This window comes from Lepisma saccharinum, chromosome 27 (assembly GCF_977018435.1).
Source record: "Lepisma saccharinum chromosome 27, izLepSacc3.1, whole genome shotgun sequence".
Classification (NCBI taxonomy): domain Eukaryota; kingdom Metazoa; phylum Arthropoda; class Insecta; order Zygentoma; family Lepismatidae; genus Lepisma; species Lepisma saccharinum.
The window spans coordinates 34,738,089-34,764,174 of NC_139255.1; the positions used below are offsets into that span (position 1 = coordinate 34,738,089).

The window sequence follows — 26,086 nt, forward strand, 5'->3', positions numbered from 1 at the left end:
ACACCCTGTCATAGCGATAGAACTTCTAAAGCGCTTAACTGCTAAATATAAATGTACTGTTACTTTCACAGACTGTATAATAACCGGTGCAGGGAGCGAATACGTTGGGTCCATGAACCACACGGTGTCCGGCTATCCTTGCGACTCCTGGGCTACTTCTGCGTCCGGGAGCATCCTGGACTCCAGCTTCCCGGACGGCAGCAAGGCGGCAGCCGGACACTTTTGCCGGAACCCGGACGCGGACAACATCGGACCGTGGTGCTACGTCAACAAGCACGGCCTCAAGTTCGAATCCTGCGATATTCCGTACTGTGACAATGCAGGTCAGTTCCTTTCATTTGTTTTTCAGATTTTGTAACATTTGCTCAGAACTTTTTGACACACCCTGTTCTGGTGACGCAATTAGTTTATTTCCACACGACCACTCTTTTGAGATTTTCCATCTCTGCAGACCGTTGTTTCTTCCATATTTGTGTCTTGGCGAATACATCTTTCCACTCTCGTACCAAAGTAAGTGTGTCTTTCCGGGAGAAATGGAAATCCAGATAGGGAAGGGGGGATAACAAGGCTGTGCGCAGGATTCTTTCTCAGAGGGGCAGCGGTGTTCAAAGTTAGAGGACATGGAATTTCTATTCCCCAGTTAGCAAAATTCTCATAAACCATCCTCCCCTTAGGAAAATTCTCATAAAGCATCCCCCACTAGGAAAATTGTCATAAACCATCCTCCCACTAGGAAAATTCTCATAAAGCATCCTCCCACTAGGAAAACTCTCATTCAGCATCCTCCCACTAGGAAAGTTCTCATAAAGCATCCTCATCCCACTAGGAAAATGATCATAAAGCATCCTCCCACTAGGAAATTTCTCATCAAGCATCCTCCCACTAGGAAATTTCTCATAAAGCATCCTCCCACTAGGAAAATTCTCATGAAGCATCCTCCCACTAGGAAAATTCTCATTCAGCATCCTCCCACTAGGAAAATTCTCATAAAGCATCCTCATCCCACTAGGAAAATTCTCATAAAGCATCCTCATCCCACTAGGAAAATGATCATAAAGCATCCTCCCACTAGGAAATTTCTCATCAAGCATCCTCCCACTAGGAAATTTCTCATAAAGCATCCTCCTACTAGGAAAATTCTCATGAAGCATCATACCACTAGGAAAATACTCATTCATCATCCTCCCACTAGGAAAATTCTCATAAAGCATCCTCATCCCACTAGGAAAATTCTCATAAAGCATCCTCCCACTAGGAAAATTCTCATAAAGCATCCTCATCCCACTAGGAAAATGATCATAAAGCATCCTCCCACTAGGAAATTTCTCATCAAGCATCCTCCCACTAGGAAATTTCTCATAAAGCATCCTCCCACTAGGAAAATTCTCATAAAGCATCGTCCCACTAGGAAAATTCTCATAAAGCATCCTCCCACTAGAAAAATTCTCATTCAGCATCCTCCCACTAGGAAAATTCTCATAAAGCATCCTCATCCCACTAGGAAAATTCTCATAAAGCATCCTACCACTAGGAAAATTCTCATCAAGCATCCTCCCACTAGGAAAATTCTCATTCAGCATCCTCCCACTAGGAAAATTCTCATAAAGCATCCTCATCCCACTAGGAAAATTCTCATAAAGCATCCTCATCCCACTAGGAAAATGATCATAAAGCATCCTCCCACTAGGAAATTTCTCATCAAGCATCCTCCCACTAGGAAATTTCTCATAAAGCATCCTCCCACTAGGAAAATTCTCATGAAGCATCCTCCCACTAGGAAAATTCTCATTCATCATCCTCCCACTAGGAAAATTCTCATAAAGCATCCTCATCCCACTAGGAAAATTCTCATAAAGCATCCTCCCACTAGGAAAATTCTCATAAAGCATCCTCATCGCACTAGGAAAATGATCATAAAGCATCCTCCCACTAGGAAATTTCTCATCAAGCATCCTCCCACTAGGAAATTTCTCATAAAGCATCCTACCACTAGGAAAATTCTCATAAAGCATCCTCATCCCACTAGGAAAATTCTCATAAAGCATCCTCATCCCACTAGGAAAATGATCATAAAGCATCCTCCCACTAGGAAATTTCTCATCAAGCATCCTCCCACTAGGAAATTTCTCATAAAGCATCCTCCCACTAGGAAAATTCTCATGAAGCATCCTCCCACTAGGAAAATTCTCATTCATCATCCTCCCACTAGGAAAATTCTCATAAAGCATCCTCATCCCACTAGGAAAATTCTCATAAAGCATCCTCCCACTAGGAAAATTCTCATAAAGCATCCTCATCCCACTAGGAAAATGATCATAAAGCATCCTCCCACTAGGAAATTTCTCATCAAGCATCCTCCCACTAGGAAATTTCTCATAAAGCATCCTCCCACTAGGAAAATTATCATGAAGCATCCTCCCACTAGGAAAATTCTCATAAAGCATCGTCCCACTAGGAAAATTCTCATAAAGCATCCTCCCACTAGAAAAATTCTCATTCAGCATCCTCCCACTAGGAAAATTCTCATAAAGCATCCTCATCCCACTAGGAAAATTCTCATAAAGCATCCTACCACTAGGAAAATTCTCATAAAGCATCCTCCCACTAGGAAAATTATCATAAAGCATACTCTCACTAGGAAAATTTGCATATTCATCCCCCTCCCACCCACTGTATTTTCTTCATGTTGATCCATACAAGCATCTCCCACCTTTAACCAAACTGGGCAAACTTCCCTCCCCAAAGCTAGGATTTTTTTACTATAGTTTTATAAATCATAAGATTGAAATACCTTGGTGTTGTTCTCAAGTTCAGACTTGAGTCCACTATTTAAATAGAAACTAGATTTGACTTGTTTCCTTTCCATAAACATCTATCACTTTGTTGATGAACAGTTGATGCCTTTTTGTGTTTTTTCACAATACGCAGACACCACATAATCTGCTGTCTTTCATAGCACTCCTCATCCACATTTTCACGCTACAATTTCACTATTCGAATTGCATGAGGTTTTCCTAATATCTCAGGGGGCAAGTGCCTTTCTGATCCCCCACTGCGGGTAGCCTTGGAAGAGAGAGATCGAGAAAGAGGGCGAAGGATGAATATAGAAAGTTGGAGAGAAAAATAAAAATAAATAGCAGAAAAAGAGACAGAATGAAATAGAGGAGAAAAGAGGAAGTGAGAGATTGGCGGACAATAAAAAAAGGATAATGGTGAGACAAAAATAAAAAAGACAGAGAAGCAGAAGAGATATACAAAGATAAAGATATGAAGAGAGAGGGAGAGAGGTCGAAAGGTAAATACAGTAGAGCGTCGATTATCCGAAGTAATTGGGGGACATGGGTGTTCGGAAAACTGGTTTGTTCGGATAATCGAACTGTACATGTTTATTTGCCAAAAAGAAGTACTGTACAGTAAATTTATTCATAAAAACAGGCATCTCTTTAAGTATGTATTACAAAGTAACGTACAAAGGCAACTTTAGTAGGAATATATACTAAGTGGTACAGTTTATTAAACAAAAATATGTACATATTACATACGCATTTTGCATGAACAATACACACAGTACACAAAATTAACGTACTTTTTTCATTACAGATATCTGAAAGTGAGCGAGTACACAGTTCGGTTAAGCGGTCGTTCGGTTGACCGACGTTCGGATAATCGACGCTCTACTGTATATAGAAAATAAATAAGAGCAGAGAAAGTGAGATAGAAAATGAGAGGAGGAGAGATATAGAAAGAGGCGGTATTGTGAGAGAAAGAAAGATACACACAGAGGGAGAGAGAAGGACGAGGATAGGTGTGCAAAGAGGGAGAGAAAAATAAAAATAAAGAACAAAGAGAGAGATAGTAAATGAGATAAAAAGAAACCAGGAGAGACAGGCAGAAATGAAATGGGAAGAGACGATAATCATGAGAGAGATAAAGATACAAAGAAAAATAAATAAAAGAAGAAAAAGGAGATATGAATCAAGAGATACGATACAGTGAAATAGAGAGAGATGAGAAACATGGTGAGCAACAACTGGAGAGAAATAAAGAGATAGAAAGCTGTAAAAATCAATAAAATGAAGTAAAGAAAAACAAACAGAGAGATCCGAAAAAGAATGGAACTGAAGGGAAGTAACATTTATCCCAATTTCGGGATTTCAGGACTGTTACGGAAAATTCGGGAACTATATTACAAACAATAAGTTCCATAGGAGTAGCTTTTACTTTATTCTGAGTCAAAGGAGCAGTGATATCCCCAACCATGTCCTCCTGAATATCCTGATAACTCCTAGTAGCATGATCTGATAAGTACCGTTATCAGGATTTCTACCCACGTTGGTAATGCTCTCTGAAGTGTTGTTCTGCCTCCGGGAATCACCGAGCCGTTCGGAATTATTACCTCCTAAGCTCTTCGTTTCACTGTTCAATCGAGCGTTTCCAGACTCGTAATTGAGTGCATATTTAATACGTGATGCACAACTCAAGCAGCTGTCATCACGTGAGGCATTGTTGATTGAGCGTCGTTTGAGTACAAAGCAATATCTCCCCGAGCCATGGAGCTACTGCGTACATTGGAAAATAATGGCGCGCTACGATAGGTTGAGAGTTTTTTTTATGATAATATCTTGGTTCCAGGATGGATAAAAATTATTCTTGATGATTTTTTTTATTTAAATCGGATTTTTAAAATTTAAATCCATTTTTTCATTTTTTTTAAAAAAAACATTAAACATTTAAAATTGCTTGTATGGTTTTTGTCACAATACATATTGAAATGTTTTTTTTTTTTTTGTAGAAAGGCTCCTTATAGTAAACGACACACTGAAATATTTGAACAGTTTGATTAAAACAAATTAAAAAGTATATGTAAATACTAAATATACATTTATCTGCTTCTAATACTGTATACATAAACCTACTATGGAAATGTTCGTTGAGTCTGTTAATGAAACTACATAGGTATAATACATAATTTCAGTAACTTTCTTTTCGTGAAAATAAAACATTCTGAATGTACTCCATAATTGTAAGAATTTTGGCAATTTTTATAATGATAGTTTGTAAAATATCATCTGCCATGTTTATTTACAGCTTAATGATGACACTATTTATGGTTTAACATGATTAGTATTTTGTATATTTTTCTAAACAAAATGTTTGGTGTTTTTGCCTTTAAAAATTATAGAATTTTAAATCAAGATAAATTTAACTGTGTTTACAGCTTACATAATACATTTCCTTTCGTATGAGCTTCACCCAATCAGTACATATATATTGTTCCCTTTCTTAGAGCCTAATAAACACTATTAAATGATTACGAGATTAATATACTTTCACCAAAAGTGATTCTCATATCTACAAAATCCTTATGTACGTTATTCTATAAATTATATATTTAAAGTGATTTAAATCGTGATTTAAGTCAACCTGATTTAAATCAATTCGCCTTGTTTGGTCCATAAATCGTCTTGGTTCATTAAAATTATAAGATATACGGGAATTATTCTTTTCAATAATTATCTTTGACTATAGAAAATTTTATATTCGCATTTACCAGTTTCTGATATCCGGCAAAGCACTTGACAGATCGTTCGAATTGCTTTATGTTGTTTTGAGCTACTAGTTGGTTGATCTATCAGACAGCTAAAATGTATATTTATGACTCTCGTAGTTACTGAAATAACAAGTGTTAACACATACGAATAGATTTGACTAGATCATAAGGGTCCATTTTTTGAGAGGTGTTGGTTGGTACCCGGAAATTCGTAATTTTTCTCTCACTTCTTTACTTTTCATTCTCTCTCTCTCTCTCTCCCTCTCCCTCTTCGCTTTTTATCATTCTTTCTTTCCTTTTCTCTCTCACATTCACATTGCTCCTGTCCCTCCTTTCTCTCTCTCTCTCTCATTCACTTTGCTTCTGTCCTTCCTTTCTCTCTCGCATTCACTTTGCTTCTGTCCGTTCCTTTCTCTCTCGCATTCACTTTGCTTCTGTCCGTTCCTTTCTCTCTCGCATTCACTTTGCTTCTGTCCGTTCCTTTCTCTCTCGAATTAACTTTGCTTCTGTCCGTTCCTTTCTCTCTCGCATTCACTTTGCTTCTGTCCTTCCTTTCTCTCTCGCATTCACTTTGCTTCTGTCCTTCCTTTCTCTCTCTCTCATTCACTTTCCGTCTGTCCTTCCTTTCTCTCTCGCATTCACTTTGCTTCTGTCCTTGCTTTCTCTCTCTCTCTCTCTCATTCACTTTGCTTCTGTCTTTTCTTTCTCTCTCTCTCATTCACTTTGCTTCTGTCCTTCCTTTCTCTCTCTCTCTCATTCACTTTGCTTCTGTCCTTCCCTTCTCTTTCGCATTCACTTTGCTTCTGTCCTTCCTTTCTCTCTCTCATTCACTTTGCTTCAGTCCTTCCTTTCTCTCTCGCATTCACTTTGCTTCTGTCCTTCCTTTCTCTCTCTCTCATTCACTTTCCGTCTGTCCTTCCTTTCTCTCTCGCATTCACTTTGCTTCTGTCCTTGCTTTCTCTCTCTCTCTCTCTCATTCACTTTGCTTCTGTCTTTTCTTTCTCTCTCTCTCATTCACTTTGCTTCTGTCCTTCCTTTCTCTCTCTCTCTCATTCACTTTGCTTCTGTCCTTCCCTTCTCTTTCGCATTCACTTTGCTTCTGTCCTTCCTTTCTCTCTCTCATTCACTTTGCTTCAGTCCTTCCTTTCTCTCTCGCATTCACTTTGCTTCTGTCCTTCCTTTCTCTCTCTCATTCACTTTGCTTCTGTCCTTCCTTTTTCTCTCTCATTCACTTTGCTTCTGTCCTTCCTTTCTCTCTCTCATTCACTTTGTTTCTGTCCTTCCTTTCTCTCTAGAATTCGCTTTGCTTCTCTCCTTCCTTTCTCTCTTGCATTCACTTTGCTTCTCTCCTTCGATTCTCTCTCTCATTCACTTTGCTTCTGTCCTTCCTTTCTCTCTCGTATTCACTTTGCTTCTGTCCTTCCTTTCTCTCTCACTTTCACTTTGCTTCTGTCCTCTATATCTCTCTCACTTTCACTTTGCTTCTGTCCTTCCTTTCTCTCTCACTTTCACTTTGCTTCTGTCCGTTCCTTTCTCTCTCGCATTCACTTTGCTACTGTCCTTTATATCTCTCTCTCATTCACTTTAATTCTGTCCTTCCTCTCTCTCTCGCATTTACTTTGCTTCTGTCCTTCCTTTCTCTCTCCCTCATTCACTTTGCTTCTTTCATTCCTTTCTCTCTCGCATTCACATTGCTTCTTTCATTCCTTTCTCTCATTCACTTTGATTCTGTCCTTCCTTTCTCTCTCGCATTCACTTTGCTTCTGTCCTTCCCTCTCCCTCTTCGCTTTTTTATCATTCTTTTCTTTCCTTTTCTCTCTCACATTCACATTGCTCCTGTCCCTCCTTTCTCTCTCTCTCATTCACTTTGCTTCTGTCCTTCCTTTCTCTCTCGCATTCACTTTGCTTCTGCCCTTCCTTTCTCTCTCTCATTCACTTTGCTTCTGTCCTTCCTTTCTCTCTCTCATTCACTTTGCTTCTGTCCTTCCTTTCTCACTCTCATTCACTTTGCTTCTGTCCTTCCTTTCTCTCTCGCATTCAATTTGCTTCAGTCCTTCCTTTCTCTCTCTCATTCACTTTGCTTCTGTCCTTCCTTTCTCTCTCTCATTCACTTTGCTTCTGTCCTTCCTTTCTTTCTCTCTCTCATTCACTTTGCTTCTTTCATTCCTTTCTCTCTCGCATTCACATTGCTTCTTTCATTCCTTTCTCTCATTCACTTTGCTTCTGTCCTTCCTTTCTCTCTCGCATTCACTTTGCTTCTGTCCTTCCATTCTCTCTCCCTCATTCACTTTGCTTCTTTCATTCCTTTCTCTCTCGCATTCACATTGCTTCTTTCATTCCTTTCTCTCATTCACTTTGATTCTGTCCTTCCTTTCTCTCTCGCATTCACTTTGCTTCTGTCCTTCCCTTCTCTCTCGCATTCACTTTGCTTCTGTCCTTCCTTTCTCTCTCACTTTCACTTTGCTTCTGTCCTTTATATCTCTCTCACTTTCACTTTGCTTCTGTCCTTTATATATCTCTCTCATTCACTTTAATTCTGTCCGTTCCTTTCTCTCTCGCATTCACTTTGCTTCTGTCCTTCCTTTCTCTCTCGCATTCACTTTGCTTCTGTCCTTCCTTTCTCTCTCTCATTCACTTTGCTTCTGTCCTTCCTTTTTCTCTCTCATTCACTTTGCTTCTGTCCTTCCTTTCTCTCTCTCATTCACTTTGCTTCTGTCCTTCCTTTCTCTCTCTCAATCACTTTGCTTCTGTCCTTCATTTCTCTCTCGCATTCAATTTGCTTCTGTCCTTCCTTTCTCTCTCTCTCAATCACTTTGCTTCTGTCCTTCCTTTCTCTCTCTCATTCACTTTGCTTCTGTCCTTCCTTTCTCTCTCTCATTCACTTTGCTTCTGTCCTTCCTTTCTCTCTCGCATTCAATTTGCTTCTGTCCTTCCTTTCTCTCTCGCATTCACTTTGCTTCTGTCCTTCCTTTCTCTCTCGCATTCACTTTGCTTCTGTCCTTCCCTTCTCTCTCGCATTCACTTTGCTTCTGTCCTTCCTTTCTCTCTCCTTCATTCACTTTGCTTCTTTCATTCCTTTCTCTCTCGCATTCACATTGCTCCTTTCATTCCTTTCTCTCATTCACTTTGATTCTGTCCTTCCTTTCTTTCTCGCATTTACTTTGCTTCTGTCCTTTCTTTCTCTCGCTCATTCACATTGCTTCTGTCCTTTCAATCTCTTTCACCTTGCTTCCTTCCTTTCTCTCTCTCTCCCCCTCTCTCTCTCTATCTCTCCCTCTCCCTCTCTCTCTCTCTCTCTCTCTCTCTCTCTCTCTCTCTTTCCTAAAGAATTCCAAAAGATCAAAGGTACGGACATGTTTAATTATTGAAAACAAAGAGCATAGACCATAGGCCATTGTGAGCGCTGTTGCCTCAAGAGCAATACAAGCAACTTTTTAGGATCGGCCTTGAAATTTCAGAAGACTTCCTTCATTTTTCCTTCATTTTTCACTATCAATTTATGTTATCTTTTTCTGCATTCGGTAATTTTTTAAAACGAAAATTGGGCCAAGGGTGGGTTCCTCCTTCCCTCTCTTGGTGCACAAATGTCTAAGATAAAACATATTCGTTTCAGAGCGTTGGAATTGTCTCTGTGGGGGAGCGCGTTGAGTTTTACATATTATTCGTTTATTTTAGCTTTTTGATTTAGTTGTGTTTTCTATTGTGCCTCACCCGTGACACCAAAAAACAATTATTTTTTTCTTTAACTGCTACATTTCCCATTCAACTCTACTAGAATATTCAAAGGTCAATTACCTTCTATCTTTGTCTTAAATAATTTATTTTCCATAATTTGACAATTCACAGAAATTAAAATAAGTATCTTATTATCTTAAAGAGCAATGTTTCGTCTGTCTTACCGGTGACACAACATTGTTCGCTTATAGCTATAAATCTAGGCAATTATTTTAAGGGTAGTTATGTTTAATCAACAGCGTTAAGTTTCATATTTCGTTGCACAAAAACTAAGAAAATGAATGTTACTTCAGTAGAATAGTTACTTTAATATAATTATAAAAAATGAAGCCCGTGTGTTTCACAATGGAATCTCCCTTACATCCATACATATATGAGGAAGAGTGAAATGAAAACCTTCATTTGTTTTTGTTTCTTAAGAAGAATAAGTCTTTTGGTCCACGTGCAGTCACTTATGACGCAGGGCCCGGATTTTGATGACATTTCATCTTTTAATTGGTGCAACGTATGCATTGCTAACTAGTACAGAAATCCTGAACACCCTCCTCAGGTTGAAGAAATGTAATATTTTGGGTAATTTTTTACCATTTTTATTTTTAGGTCATTTTTTAAAATTTTGCATCATTTTTAGGTCATTTTCTTAAAATTTTGCGTAATTTTTAGGTCATTTTTTAAAATTTTCTGTCATTACATGTTGAAACATAAGAAGTTCAACAATTTCTGTTTTGTCTGAATGTTATCTCGCGGTACTCACTCTGTGTTTAACTACCAACGCAACAAAGCCTGTCTGAAAATCGAAATGCAACATTGTAGAGTTTCTTATTCACGATCAGTGCAACACACCGAGGTGAAGAAGCAATTGTTAAATTCTTTGTTTCGGAATGAACAAAAGAAGTTTCTTTGGAAAATTAACAATAAATAACCCGTGCTCGAGAATCAAAGGAAAGCGACAGCTTAACTGTTGATGCAGCTGAACATTGTATTTTTGAAGGTCACTCAGCACGAAAATTTGTATCTTAGTCCGATATTCGTGGTTAGGAGGGTGTGACTTCGGTTTCTTCTATTCGTGAGTTTAGGTGTCCAGTGGGCTTAAAATGCCGAAGATAAAGCTATCTAAAGCTGCTCATTTGAAGCAGATAATCTCAGAATTCGGTGAGGACATATATTTGTGAATTCTTCCCAATGTTATTGATTGTGATCCATAAAGTAAGTGTACAATATAAATATATATACTATTTTCAATAAGCAGATTGAGTTTTCTACGAATTTTTGGGTCATTTTTCAAAGATGTTTAGGTTATCAAAAACCGGACCCTGCTTTATGAGCCACTTCGAAGGCCTTTCCACCCATCTGCCTGCGAACTGATGCCATTGTCGAACTTTCTCCTTCATTAGAAACTTGCTGTGGTAAGCATGCACAGAGATATTGAATTTTCATTTGCCGATAAACTTCTGTAAGTTTTAGGCTGACAGACGTCCTCTTTACTGGTGCAAGTGTGTATAGGAGGTGCCATCTTTAAAACAACAAGAATGGTGTTTTGAAGCTCAATTGTTTGGTGTTGCAGCCTTGAGGTCGTTTTGTAAATAACAGCTGATACCTCATGTAAATTTTACCTGTATATAGTCTGTCCTACAATTTTTATTGGACTTTTCATGTTATTATTTCACTCTCCTAGTATGTATGTGTGTGGGCTCATTTAATCCTTACAGTCTGTAGACATAACTTTCATTCGTGTGTTAATGGAAACCTCTTTAGCGCCAAAAGAGACGTGGAACTGATTCAATAGGAGCTACCGGACAATGATACCATGGAGGAATGGAATCACAGAATCAAGAATGAACTAGAAAGGCTGAGGCAGAAGAGTTTATTGACATGCATCTTAGTATGGTAATGAACCTGAAAGGTATAAAGCGGAGAAAAAATGTGTTTTTTTGTTTTTTTGAAGGAAAGGATGGTGAGGAACACTAACAAGTACAATGAGATTGGTGATATTCCTATTTTTTTAAGAACAGTGTCATATGTTTTGAAATTTGAATTTGAAATTTATGTAAAGTTAATAATTGTATTATTAATGGACGAAACGCTTTTCAATTAGGAATAGTGCAGTTTTATAGTCGTGTAAAAAATAGGCCACACGTTTATTATTAAATTATATATACTTCAGCGACGTCTTTAATCGTGTCGAATATTTTATGTTCCAACTGTGACTACAAGGCACTGACCAGTCGGAAGTATGGAAGTTGCACGTCCAAAGATAGTGAGAAATATGTTCGCAATTAGGACACAGCCCTTCGAGATATTCCTGTTCAGGCAGTAAGTGTTCGCAATTAGGACAACACCCTTCCGTGGTTGAACAGTAGACAAAAAGAACGAAATAAATGGATGGAGAGAGAGAGAGAGATAGAAGGGACAAAGTGATAGAGAAAGAAGGAGCGGGGAGAACGAGAAAAGGAGAGGAAAAGTTAAGTTTGTTTCAATACACTTTATGTATAGACAGGTAAATCAGGACTGGACTTGATATGAGATATTAACCACTGTGTACCTCACCCGGGACACCTTGTTATCACTACACCATCAGGAGAGAGAAAGAAAGGGGGAAATAGAGAGAGAAGTGCCTTCAATTTATTTTTACCCGAGGCAAAAAATAGCGACAATTCTTATCGGATCGCGCCACCCAACTGGAGCAATGAAATCTAGCCAATAGCAAACACGGGTGTCACGTGAGAGAGCACCAAGGGATAAACTCTCGTTCATTCATTCTTGATGTTGTGTTTGCGAGTACTGCAGATTGTGAGTGCCACTGGAGATTCCTGGAAAACTTATCGACTCATCGAGGATGCTAACTATATGCAAAGTAATAAAAGATCAAGGGCGGTTCACATGTCTGTAGCACATGATGAGCACGTGCTGACAAGTTATCGGGAAAATGCAAACAGATTTTGCATCTATTTAATCTCTATATTGTCTGTGGTTACTTTCTACGGTACTTTCCTATTGGAGACTTATAATTTCATCATCTCTCCATACGAAACTTCAGTCACTTATAAGTAGATACCGGACTAAAAAGTGCCCAAATAAGCAGGCAAAAATACACTAAAACCTTGGAAAATAAGCACTAAAAACAAAAAAGAAGCATATAATTATGGCCGAGTCTGCTGCAACGTGTCAGCAGTAAGAATAAGCGTCAAATTTGTTACTGCCACGTAATTCGTCTGCTAAGAGGATGTTACAAATCTTAAGAAAAGATTAAGATGAGAGAAATGCAAGTTTATGATTAGTGGGAATGAATGTACACGTAATTTAGAACCTTTTTCTTTAGAAAGCATTTAGCGATATTATTTTAATGCTAACAGAACCTAACCTAACTACGAGAGCATTTAGGTTTATTATTAGAATAATGCTGAGGGACCTAATCTTAAAACATTTGTGTGAAAGTAATCGCTACAACTTCACAGTATGTGTTACAGACGTGATTGCATACATAGCATGATGAAATCACGATAAAACAAAGACCGAGTCTACTGCCACGCGCATCTTTTTTGAGGTTCCAGCAGAAAAAGAACTTGGCAGCAGACACTACCTATAATTATAACAGGAAGAAATTTTTAATTAGAAGCGTCAAATTCAATACTTCCGTAACATTAACGGTTGTAATTTTCATAATGTATGAAAAGGATTATACAGGATGCGGCAGCGTTCATGACGTAAATTGAGTAGGAAATGATGATGATATTTGGGAGCAGTGTGCTGTCGTTTTGAATGATTTGCCATTTGCAGTTGACTGCTACCCTTGTTACTCTGTGCAGTATGGGTGCCAGCAAGGAACGGCGGAATGCAGACGAGGAGGGTCGAGTTATGACTGTCAAGAGCGATAACTTGGGCTAGGAAGTTGATGAAACCATCTTTTTTTTCTTGGTCTTTAAGACAATGCTGCACCTGATACCAGTCTGTTTCCCTTCAACTAGAACCAGGAAACATTGTGTTAATTTTGCATGTTTTGCCTTTTTTTTTTACTTTTAGATCATTTTTGAGTATTTTCTGCTCTTTTTTTTGCATCTTTAATATTTTTTTTGTTTCTTTATGTTGTTTCGTGAATTTTACATGCGTTTGCTAACATTCGTATTTAAATTTGCTAGCATGTTGTTCTTTTTCTCTTCTTCTTTTTTTATAGCAAGTACACCAGTAATCAAAATTATTGTCAATGCAAAAGCACAATATTATTTTAACTCAAATCTTTAGCAATGGATTAAATAACTAATTGTGGTATTTTTCTCTCTCTAGAAAACTTAAAATACTTTCGGTGGAGTTTACCTTGAAGTTTGAATTTAACATGTCATCACCAGGTATCTACGAAATATTCTGCATTGCAAAGTGACGGGTTTTGCGCTGGTCTGTCAACTTATCTTGTTATAGAACCGCATTTTACCGTATCATATTAGTTAAATGTATTGTACATGGGCAATTCCACGGAAATGTCGACCTCCAGTCCAAAAACTGAAAAGCTTTGTATATAAATTAATGAAGATGATATCATACAAAAGTTATACTTGTAGTTAATGGAACATGCCTTTGTTTCATTAAAAACAATACGGCAGGTGGTTAGAAACAGTATTTTTCAAGATGGCGTCAATATATATGGCATGATATGTTAATTGCGCATTTTAACGATTCGTGAACTCATTGTATATGGTAAGAAGGCACTAATATGATAGTACGGTAAGATTAACATACCCTAGAAGGACTAATTGGTGCATATCACTATGATATTGTGTGTAAGTAAACTGAGATATACGAGTCTTTTAATACGTAAGCCAAAATGTTAATTCCGTCACAATTTTTCAGTTTTTTTTTTTTTTGCATAAAAACGTGGAATGTTCATGGAATGGCTGTATATCGCTGTGACGAAATTACGAGCTGTGTGTGATATCTGGGAATTGCTCCAAGTGGTATTTGTGAGGTATCATAAGGTTACCTTATTATCTACATATTTCTAACTCATTTTGAGTTTAATCTGTAATGTTTCTGGAGTATAATTGTTAAGACAGCAGATTAACGTCAGTACAGAAGTAGGCAGAGAAGAAAGAAAATTATTATGATCAAATGAAGGGGAAGGGCCATGAACGGAAGCGATTGAAGAGGCAGCATATGAATTCACGACAACTTATAAGATTAAGGGAACATAACCGAATGGCAGTAAGGTGCTATGGACACTCCAAGCAGCAATAGAGACCATCAAGGAGGATCTTCAAGTGCTATTTCGCCATACAATTTGCTGTCATTGATTTTTGGAGTTCCTTTTGCAGGAAGTATTTTCATTGTACCCTGCAATCCAAGGTGTTAAATTCTTCTCAGGAAGCCACTTCAACCAAAGATACCTGTTTGAAAATATATAATGGTATTCTCAGAAACCTTATTTAGCTTGACTCTCATGCAATGGAATTTCTTTGCAAGTTGACTAAAGGAGATCGTTTAACATATCTTGACCAACATCCCAACAAACAGTATTGTTTGTTTTTGAACAGCGTGTTCGATATGTTTTTGACAATCCAGTAAATGAAACTTAGACCTATCCAAACAATTATGCCAATATAGTTTCCAAATATGTAGATTTCGTTTAAAAAAAGCGAGAATTTTGGTTTACTTTTGATTCTTACCTGAAACTAAATATTTTGTCATATTGTTATTGCATTGTTCAAAAGACCAATATGGTATTACAGTACGATCATTAAAATCAATTTTCAGTTGGACTGCATTATAATATTTTGAAAATAATCCAATTAAATACCCGATGGCGTAGTGGTATGGTCATCTTCTTGTAATCAAGGGGTCTCAGGTTATATCCGATGGAGGCACATAGTGGTTTGGATCCCACTTTAAACTTTAGGTCCAGCCCCGATTAGCCTTATTGTGCATAAAGTGAAATTAAAACACTAACTCAATCAATCAATCAATGACAATTACATGTGTATAGCGTATTTGGACAAATGGTAATTCCGTCACACACTGTTTGGGATAAAAATAAGTATCAGAATACAAAAACAATTCCAGTTGTCCTTTCCTGGCATGATGAACATGCTTTGAACATTAGAAAATGTCAGCATGCACCTGCAAAGAATGTTTACATGAAGGTAATTGCGTCACACGGATTTTAAACACAATTATCGGCTTAGTACATCCAAATAATTTACATTTTTTGCAAGCTTGAAGTTGTACTTACTTCATTGTGTCAATACATATAGCACGACAAGTCACATATTGTACTATGTAATCGTATGGGGGAAATATGTAATTACATAGCTGCCCAAAAGGTAATTCCATCACACATGGAATTGCCCACATACATTTTAAAATATCAAAAGCAACACGAAACAAATGCAAGTGAACGAAACACTACAGAAAATTATTACGTTCTCACCACTATCGCAAGAAATAAAACACGTCAAATATAGGAAAACACATGCGTCTGTTTTAAACTACATATCTCCTCAATCCTCAATTCTACAGACACGAAACAAAAACCATCATCTGCTATGAATTTGGTCCAGTGACTTTAGCGAGCAAATTACAGTTTGTTACATATTTGCTGTTATTTGTGTCGTTAATTTTAGAAATTAAAGTAAATAATTGAAGCTTTCTAATTCAATTAAGATTTATGGCAGCTGTATCAAATAGAACCCATAATTTAGCAAATTTTCTGCTCTTTCATTTTGAATATCTTCACTTTTTGTGTGTGTTTCCAGATATTGTGTATCTTTTTATTTTCAATGTAAATTTTTGCCTCCATTTTTTTTCAAGATGGCGGCGAACCTATACGTTAGAGAGTGGTAGAGTCTTCAAGATCGGATTCGTCACATTTTTTTACTGTAGGGGCAGTTGGTTTCATTTCTGTTACAATTAGTTCCACAAACAACATTATTGTTACTTAGTTTATACATTTGTCCTATTAATAACGATGCAAAAAAAATATCTAATTTTAATACTTGTGTTCTTAAATTACTAATTGATTAAATTCGCTTCTTTTTCTAATAAAAAGAAACCTCATCCCTGACCTTCATATTCTTGGTTTGTTTATTTTAAATACCATAAAATATATTAAATTGGCAGTGGAATCATGGAAAACACATATTTCGCCCCCCCCCCCGTTAAGCAGCCTAAATCCTTAATATATATATATATATTGGGTTGGCAACTAAGTTCCCGCCGTTTTTTTAAGGAAGGTGTTAAAAGGTTAGTTTTCAATAAACAGATACAAGTAGTTAATCAATAATGTATTCTCCTGTGTTGTTGACAACGTTTTGCCAACGTTCAACAAGGTTTTCAATACCTCGTCGGTAGAAATCACGTGGTTTAGACTCGGAAAAGTCATCCAACCAAGCTCTCAATTCTGCATCAGTATTGAACGAAACTCCCCGCATAGCATTTGAAAGAGATCGAAAGAGGTGAAAATCCGTTGGTGCCAAATCGGGAGAGTATGGTGGGTGTGGCAGCACTTCCCAACCATGAGCTTGAATGGCGTCCTTGGTCATATTGGCGATATGAGGGCTAGCGTTGTCGTGCAGCAAAAGAACACCATGCTGCCGATTCGGTCTTTTCTCTTGAATAGCCGTGTTGAGTTGTTCCATTTGTTGCACATAGAGTTCCACGTTGATCGTTTGGTTCCTTTCAAGCAATTCGAAATGGAGAATCCCTTCCCAGTCCCACCATACGCACAACATCGTTTTACGCGGATGAAGTCCTGTTTCGCGCTTGGGGTCGCTTGTTTCCCGGGGCTCAGCCATTCCTTACGCCGCTTCATATTCATGTAAATGCACCATTTTTCATCGCCAGTAACGATTCGGAGAAGAAATCATTCCTTGTGTCCATGGGTTGCACGGTGCCGCGCAAGCAAACCAGCGGAGATTGTGGCTCGTTGATTTTTGTTGGTGACACTTAAAGTGTGAGGCACCCATGCTCCACACTTCTGAACCTTTCCCATCGAGTGAAGATGCTTCTCTACGGTAGTGTGGGAGCAACCCATTGTCACTGCCAGTTCCCTTGTTGTTTGACGCGGAGGTGGTTCAATCGCTCTTCATCGAACTCAACTGGACGGCCAGAACGAGATGCGTCTTTGAGGTCAACATTTCCTTTTTTGAACTTCGCATACCAATCACGGGCGGTTCTTTCAGCTATAGCACCCACTCCATACACAGCACAAATGTTGCGAGCAGCTTCTGCGGCCTTAGAACCTTGATTAAAGGCAAAAAGGAGGAGGTGTCGAAAATGCTCATTCTTCTCAACTTGATATTCCATTTTAATGATCTGTAAATAACAAAAAAATGTGTCTTAGTAACAAAGAAACGTAAATTTAGGTAGAACAATATATTCTCTTTCGCATGATGTACATATTCGTGCCAAACGTATTTAATGTCATAGAGATTTTTCCAATTAAAAAAAACGGCGGGAACTTAGTTGCCTACCCAATATATAATTTATGAAGAAGAATGCACTATGTCTCACATCTATCTTTCCCCATTTCTCCGTATCTTTCTCCTTTCTCCTTTCTCCTTCTAGTCCTTCTGCTTTCCTTTCTCTCTCTTTTACTGTCACTATTTTTCATTTTCTCATTCTCTCTACATTTTACTCGTTTTCTTTATTCTCAGTATAGCGACCGAATCTATATGTAGTCTCGGCACCGGAATTTCCGGGTTCCCTATCCTGCTCATAGGTGTTTCTCTTACTCAGGTCCCTCCATGAATTTCATCTACATCACCATTCATTCTCATCGTCGCGATCAACCAAAAAGTGACAGCGTTCTTCTGAAAGGCACGTGTGTGTATCGAAAAAGTCTCGGTATCAGCCAGAAAGTGTAGTTTTACATCGATGTTAAATTTCAGATGGTTTGCGTATCACTGTTGGTGGTAGCTAGACGTGGAAGATAACCGATAAATTAAAACAAGAGAGCGTGACGACCTTTTTTTTATCTTCACAGGCCACAAAATCCATTCCGAAGAATTCAATCGACGGTGTTTGCTCTAGAGAGGGGAAAAAATAACACGGTGGCTATTTTGGAAGCGACGCAATCATGAATGTTATTAATTTTAGAAGGGTTGTGCATTAACACAGAACGTGGTCCATTGAGGGCATGAAGTTTTCGCGTGATTTGCTTCCTATATAATGTCTGCCTCTGGGTCTATCAAATCAGGCTTCTAGCATCCTCTGCCAGGCACGAGTCTTCAACATTCGCTACTGGAAGAATCGCCATGTCGTTTGCCTTCACATGTGCCATCTTGGTCGTCCTGACGCCGCTAACTTTCACGGCACCTGCATCCATAGGAACTTCTGGAAAAGGCTTGCAACGGACCAATGCTACGTTTCAGGATGTCCCAATAAGAACTGGGATGGAAGGTTCCAACAAGTACCTCGGTGGTGATATTCAAGGTACCAGTGTTTCAAGACACGAGAGGAGTGCACACCGGCATATCGAGCTCGATAGAGCGAAGCAAATCATTTTCGTGTTGGGTAATCTCATCAACGCACTATACTCGCATCACAATAAATCCGAACTGTTTTCGAACCCACTGCTTAGTTTGAACCTCAATCTTTCAAGGGTCCCGCACGTTCATAAAATTGGTATAGCACCCGTTACGTTCGATCATTCTACTATGCAAGTGACCTGTCAATCCAGCGATAAGCAATGCAACCCTCATGGTGATTTCAGAAGTCAACAAGTGCAGTACCAGACCGAAGGAAAAACATATAATATTAGTTGCGTGTGTGCTTCAAAGAGTGCAATGATATCCGCATCCTCAAAACCTCGACTCTAAGTGCAATAGACACAACTGGAACTTTTGTTTCCCGTCTCGCTGGACGAGCTGATTGAGTGCCAGGATAAGACATTGTCCTCCAGTTTTGGGGTCCAAATACCAGCATGAGTTTAATTGTCTCCTATGCAGTTTCATCACACCGTCATCCATTGTCATCGTCGAGTTTAATCTAAAGCAAGAACTGTGTTCCGCATCAGATGAACAGTACATTGTAAGGACCAGTGTAGAAACCAGAAATTCAAAGACAAACTCCGTACATATTAGAACTAGCATGGGGACTTTCACCATCGTTTTCAAACCATTCAGGTAATTGTAACAAAACACAGCATCAATAATTTCTACATGCCATATGATACCTACCGCTTCTCATCATAAGAAACTCAAAAAATGATAGTGAAATTGGTTATGGCATGATTGAATTTTAATAAGTCAATCTAAGGTGCCTGTAGAGTTGCTCTCTCAACTAGAATACAAACATTGATGCCCTTAGGATTTTTCCGGGGGAAAGGGGGTGCAAGAAAGGTATTTTTTCCGCGGAGAAGGGAAGAATATTTTCCCCCATAATAGTTATACCCCCTCAAAAAAAACACTGTTTCAGTCTGAAATTATCATATTCCTCCAACGCACTTATAATAATTAACATAAATTACTCTGACTGAAATGAAATTATGTATGAAATATATAATTTTTAGGTGGACATTCATTTTCCAGGGGGTGCGTGCCCCCCTTGCCCTTCCCTTTTCTGACGTCCATGAATACAAATCACTTTATTTTAAATAGAAGGTACCTAAATGTGTTGTTTTACATTTCATAAGTAAGCTTCATTACTACCTTGTGCGAAAGATTATGTAATCACAAAAAATTCATTCTTGTTCAGTTTGAAATATATTTTTATTGAATACTGTTGCAATTATTATAACACCGATTATATATATCGTGTGTAATTGTAATTCATTGATATGAATATTACTAAGTAGCTTCGAAGAAGCGACGTATGTACAAAACGATAATATTTATGTGAATAAAATTTATGATTAATAATTAATATGTTGTTCTTCATTTCACAGTAATGAACTTCATAGGCTATTTTATACCCATAGACTGACTTGGGTTTGATATTGAACTTATGTGGTTTAGAAATAAAAATTTCCAAGATCCTTGTACATAATCCTGATGGTAACTGATCATTGGAGAAGCGTAAGGCAGAACTGAGTGAGGGAAAACAAGTGTGTGTGTGTGTGTGTGTGTGTGTGTGTGTGCGTGGTTGGAGGGGCAGTGTGATAGTGACGATGTGAATGAGCCCTTCGAATGTGTAAATTGATTAAGAATTCGATTCCTATGTCCAGAAATGAAGAAAACCATTATCTTCATAGCTTTAAACAGATATTTACATTTTCATTGTTATTACTCACAGGTATAAAAGCCGTTATAAAACAAGTCACATTCGAATATAATAATTAAACTTTAGTTGGTTGTTTTAATATCAGTGGGACAGAGGTACGTCTATGTCTGTGATTAATAAACAAATATAAAAATTCATTTTCCGGTACAACGTGTAAGATATATTTTTAGGACCAACTTCTGTTCCAGCATCGAATGTTGGATAAAACATTGGTGTGTTCGTATCATTATAGGTTCATCATTCACACTCATCGTCGTGGTTAACCTAGAGAGCGAGAAAAAGAGACATGAAATTTTAAAAAATGAACGCGTTACTTACTGATTTGCTAGCACTGCATATAGATTTATCACAATGATAAATTAATGATAATTGAAAATGGTAATGGCACAATGGTAGAACCATGCTTGACCTTGAGTTTGGACATATCAACTTATTATCTCGATAAAACTTCAATATCTTGACAATAATTTTAATATGCATGCCTTACATGCTACTTTTTCTAATTTTCTTAGTTTTTGTCGCGTTTCTACCTCTGTAGCTAATCATGGCGATGAGGGCAATTGATGAATTGATTAAATAGATGACAGTTAAAATTCACACGCGAACCACTCCACCACATCCTGTGAAACAAAGCATGATCATGAAATTTATTCATTCATTTTCTATTTTGGACCTAATAACTTTTAAACAATTTTTTGTCCATCAGTTTTCTCTTCTTTAGTGTACATACATTATTATATTCCTGTAGTTTACGGTTATGTTATTACAAGCATAAGAAAACAGTTTTTCGTTGTGACGTTTCAGGAGAACACACGCTCCCTTCATTATACATTATTGTTTTATGTAAATAAATATTTTTATTTGTACAACTCATTTTCCCCATACTTCAGTATAGTTATTGTAATGAAACAAAAATATAAACCTGACCCCTTTGCAATCGTATTTTATGCTTTACTAAAATTGCTAGCAGGATGCATCCTGTTTGCACATCTGGATGTATTCACCATCAAACTTGTCAAATTTATTGCAATTGTACATTGAATTTATATATTTGATTTGATTTGCTTTATTTTACTCCGCCTTTTGTGCCACTTTTGGCTAATTTGCGAAGATGGGGATGAGTGATGATATTATGAAATTGATGAATGGACACTCACAAACATTCATGCCCAGGTCGAGATTCGAACCCGGGACCCCTGGCGTCGTAGCGTGATGGGCTAACCACTCCGCCACGGGGCCGGCTTTTAATTTATATAGAATTTCGTATAAAATATGTCTGTCCTTTCTATACTTGGGGCATTTCAATACTATGCACGTCAGCATTGAATTGTCTCAACCACATTCACATCTCTTGTTGCTCGTAAAAATGTTGCTTTGTACATAAATATCCCAATCAGTCTATTAATTAACACTATTTCCTTAGTTCCTTTGTATCTCATTGGTCGATTGTTTAAAAATGTTTATGCTTACGTTCTGTTGTAAACAATTGTTTAAGATATCTGAATTTCTTCTGTATTCATTGAAGAAATATTAATTCAGTTGGTTTTGTCTCAATATGGTCAAAAATATGTTGTAAAAATAAATGAATGAATGATTTAATATTTCGTGGGTTGCGTTGGTACCCTTTTTGCACCCTTCAAAATGTACTATGAAAATCATCTTATTTACCTTACCTTAAAGTTAAAAAGATTTGTAAAGAACCCTTTGGAGAAGGTTAAAGGTTCTCCACAGGACGAATACAATATATTAAAAAAACAAAGATAAACTAAAATCTTCCTCAGAAATGTGTAAATGGCCTCTTCTCAAAAATCTAAAATATTTGTAAAAACACTGCCATGGATGATAAACAGTTGGGAAGATTAGAACTTTGCCTGAGGAAAGTAAAAACGGAACATTCGATAAGAATGTGTCGACCAATTAAAATAACATTGCACATACAACACAATGGGTGAGACGACTGTGTCAAATTCGAACTCGAATTAAAATTATCCCTTCTCAACCGAAAGCTCAGACACTACTCCAAAAGAAAAATAATTCTTAAATAATGAATATGCGGTATTCCAATGTCACGACTGTGTGACACACAGCCTTCATTTTTAACATCTGCTGATACTTAAGCAACATTTTTCTCAACAGTTTCTGTGCAATGAATTATGAAACTAAACACTGTTGACTTAACATAACCACCATTAAGAAACTTGCCTAGATTTATTGCTATAAGTGAACACTTTTGTGTCTCCTTACTTAATAAGAAACTTATTTTAATTTCTGTGAATTTTCAAATTATGATTAATAAATTATTTAAGACAGAGAGAGAAGGTAATTGACCTTTTAATATTATAGTGGAGTTGAAGGGAAAATGTAATAGTTAAAGGAGAAATTAATCGTTTTTTGGTGTCACGGGTGAGACAGAATACATAAAGAAGTTAAAATAAACGAATAACGTGTAAAATACCATCTACCTTCTAGCTTAATTATGTATATAATACTTTAATTTATATCCAAATGACAATTTTAGATTATTAACTTACAAAATATAATATAGTTACAGCATTTAATTTAATTTTAAAAATTGAGATTTGGGGCGCTATGGCATGGAATGGCCCATGTGTTAGCATAGGTTATGTTTTTAGTTTTTTGGCCATATTATACATAGTAAATTTTAGGTCATATCATAAATGAAATCAGAAACATTTCTAAAGTATTTACGTTGTATAAATCATAACGATCTTCTTGCAGATTGTATGGTGCTGAGCGCCTCAGTGTATGATGCGTACACTTTCATCCACCTGAGGGATGGCTTCTACCTGCGGTTCTCGGTGAAGCTGTTCTCTCCAAAGGACACGAGCGACAGAGCAATCCTCATCTTTTCCGCTCACCCTGTTCAGAAGGAACCGGTGTTCGAGATAGAGCTGGGCCACGACAGCAGCATCCGCTCCGAAAGAAGAGGGAAGATCTTGACCGAAGGGGTGACGCCCGGTCTTCTCTCTTCCACCGGCTGGGCCCATCTTTGGGTCAAGTTTCGAGGAGGCGTTCTCCAGATGGGACGCCAGGGGGACCGCAAGCCCTTCCTTGGATATGCAAACGAGGAAGGCTTGGAACCGCATTATGTTACCTTCACTGTACCTGAAGGTGGCAATCCCGTTATGTGGAATACCAGTTGCGATAAAGGTTACTATCTGCTATACCCAGTGACGTGTTGTTCTATTTTGCCTAATTGCTTATCAACATAATTTTAATTATGAACATTTTAGGCGGAACGGGATATCCCCTTTCCCGAAACCCCAATTCGCCTAAACTGGTTGAAAGGGAAATTTAACTCTCTCAACAGGAAGGTAAGTACTCTGTTTGTTATGATCAGGCCCGTACCCAGGGGAGGGGCCAGGGGGGTCATGACCCCCCTCGAACCATGAAATCTTTAAATATAAACATATAAAAAGCTACGAAAATAACAATTTGTAAAAAAAAAAAGTTTTGTCCTTGCATAAATGAATGTGTTTGTTGTGTAGAGAGGTAGGCTCCAGAAATCTGCGAAAATTTAAAATCACCATATCTCCGTTTTCCTAATTGAGCTAGGAGAATGGTTGATAGCTCGTTGGACTCGGAATGAAGTCATCTTTCTAATTCTACAATACAAAATGGGGTTTCCATTTAAAATTTCACAGTTGCCCCCCGCCCCACCCCAGGAGGGCGGGGGTGAGGAATCAAGTGTAATATCATCATTTTCCGATTCGATGTGTATTTCTCACGATATGTGACCGTTGCAGGACTTTTGGACCACCCGGTGTATATATATACATACATACACACACACACACACACACACATAGATACACACCAACAAACATACAAACATACACACACATTTTTGGATTTGGCCCCTCCCTCGAAAAAATCCTGGCTACGGCTCTGGTTGTGTTACTTCATCCTTAGCTCTTCTTTTGAAGCCACACACCCGATCCAGCCAATATAAAAATGACAGGTTGGGATAGGTTAGGTGTATATTTATACTTTGTGTGCACATATATCTATTTACGACAAACTTGTAGTTTTCGTTTTTACTTTATTGTATTTGTAAATTATTATTATTTGTTGAGTCTAGTGGATTCGAATATTCTGGCAGATTAATCGAACAGCCAAAATACAAGTCAGTCAACCAAGAAATCCAATCCCAGTTCATACGCAAAATAACAATGTGAAAATATCTTTCACTTGCACAAATTCACAAATTGCTTTTTAGTAAGTATTATTAAGACAGGTCCTTGAAGATGCATACATTTAATTGAAAAAATAAATCCGCAGTTGGGCGAGTTAACTACCATTGACGATTTCAGTCTGTTTAAATTTTAAAAAGGGAAAGAAAATTCAACAAGGCTCGTGTCCAAAGCATTTTATATTCTTTGATGTTTATGGAAATATATTAATATTAACTATTATTAATTAATTTAATACTTGAGTCATTTCACTAGTCGTCACTTTCTCGTCGCTCTAATAAAAAGAACCCCCTTCGAGCCCTGCTCTGAAGACATAATATAATGTGTATTTACATTCAGCACTTCTTTCTTCTAGTTTGTGACGTTTTCGTGACAACAAACACTAAACATGGATTATGGATAAAGCTACGCAGGTCAAACGGGAGCCTCGGAGTGTGGTTTTCAGTAAGAGCTCACCGACAAATCACGGTTCTCTTTCGGGGGTCACCTGTCACCAATAAGAGAGCCTGCGAGGTGAGTCACTCAACAACGGTTGGATATATTTCTTGCAGTTGTGAATCCTCGGGTTTGATACCCGGTGGAAGCACATTGCACAGTGGTTAGGATCCTACTTTAAACTGTAGGTCCAGTCCCTGTTAGCTTATCTTTGCCGAAATATCATGCGAAGCCAGGTAGCTCAGTGGTAGAGCAATGGCACGGATTGCCAGAAACGCGGGTTCGAGGCTGAAAATCTACGTAGTAGCAATTCGTTATAGTTTTGAATCTTATTTTGACATGAGTTCGATTCCATTTACACTGTTTATTCCGTAGCTGAGTAGTGGAAATCACGAGGAAGCTATAAACTCGCCAATTAGCTCAGTGGTACCGACGTCGTCGGTGCTGAAGTGGTTAGCATAGCGCTCAACTATACCGAGGAGCATAGATCCGAATCCGGATGGGGCATTTGTATGTATTTGTCGTGATATACGCTGAAGAACAAAGTTGAAAAGTAAATTAGGATTATATATATATATTAATTTGGTTTACTGGCAAGCTTCTGGTTTGACGGGATGTCCCGCCCTCACTGGTCAGTGGAGTGGAGGCCCTATTTACCCACAAGTGTGTCAGTCTCAAGGTGCTGCTTCCCTTGTGACTCGCATGCGCGTTCTCATTGGTCAGTGGAACGCGGGTGCGGTCATGATGGTTAAGTCAAGCATCAAAGTGGTTATCGTGCATGAGAATAGAGTTAAGATTTCACAGATATGTAAGTTCAAGTTTAGAAGCAGACCCTTACCCGAACTCTGGTATGCGGGATCTCATGTCCCGAAGGTACTGAGAATTAGTCGAGGCATTTAAACTAAAGATAAATTGTAGGCAGCGCCGCCCGGTCTTGGTCTTTCGA

General features: G+C 37.9%; 1 protein-coding gene across 3 annotated transcripts in view; it reads left to right on the forward strand.

Moving 5' to 3' along the window:
- The window catches only part of LOC145980090 (uncharacterized), a 96,574-nt gene that overhangs the window by 42,873 nt on the left and 27,615 nt on the right, over positions 1-26,086 (forward strand). For 2 of the 3 annotated variants that reach the window (XM_083113088.1, XM_083113090.1), the window contains exons 4-6: positions 72-323; positions 23,231-23,662; positions 25,061-25,218. In XM_083113088.1, the coding sequence (XP_082969214.1) occupies positions 72-323; positions 23,231-23,662; positions 25,061-25,218 (842 nt within the window). The remainder of the gene's footprint in view (positions 1-71; positions 324-23,230; positions 23,663-25,060; positions 25,219-26,086) is intronic. The other variant, XM_083113089.1, reaches the window with a different exon arrangement.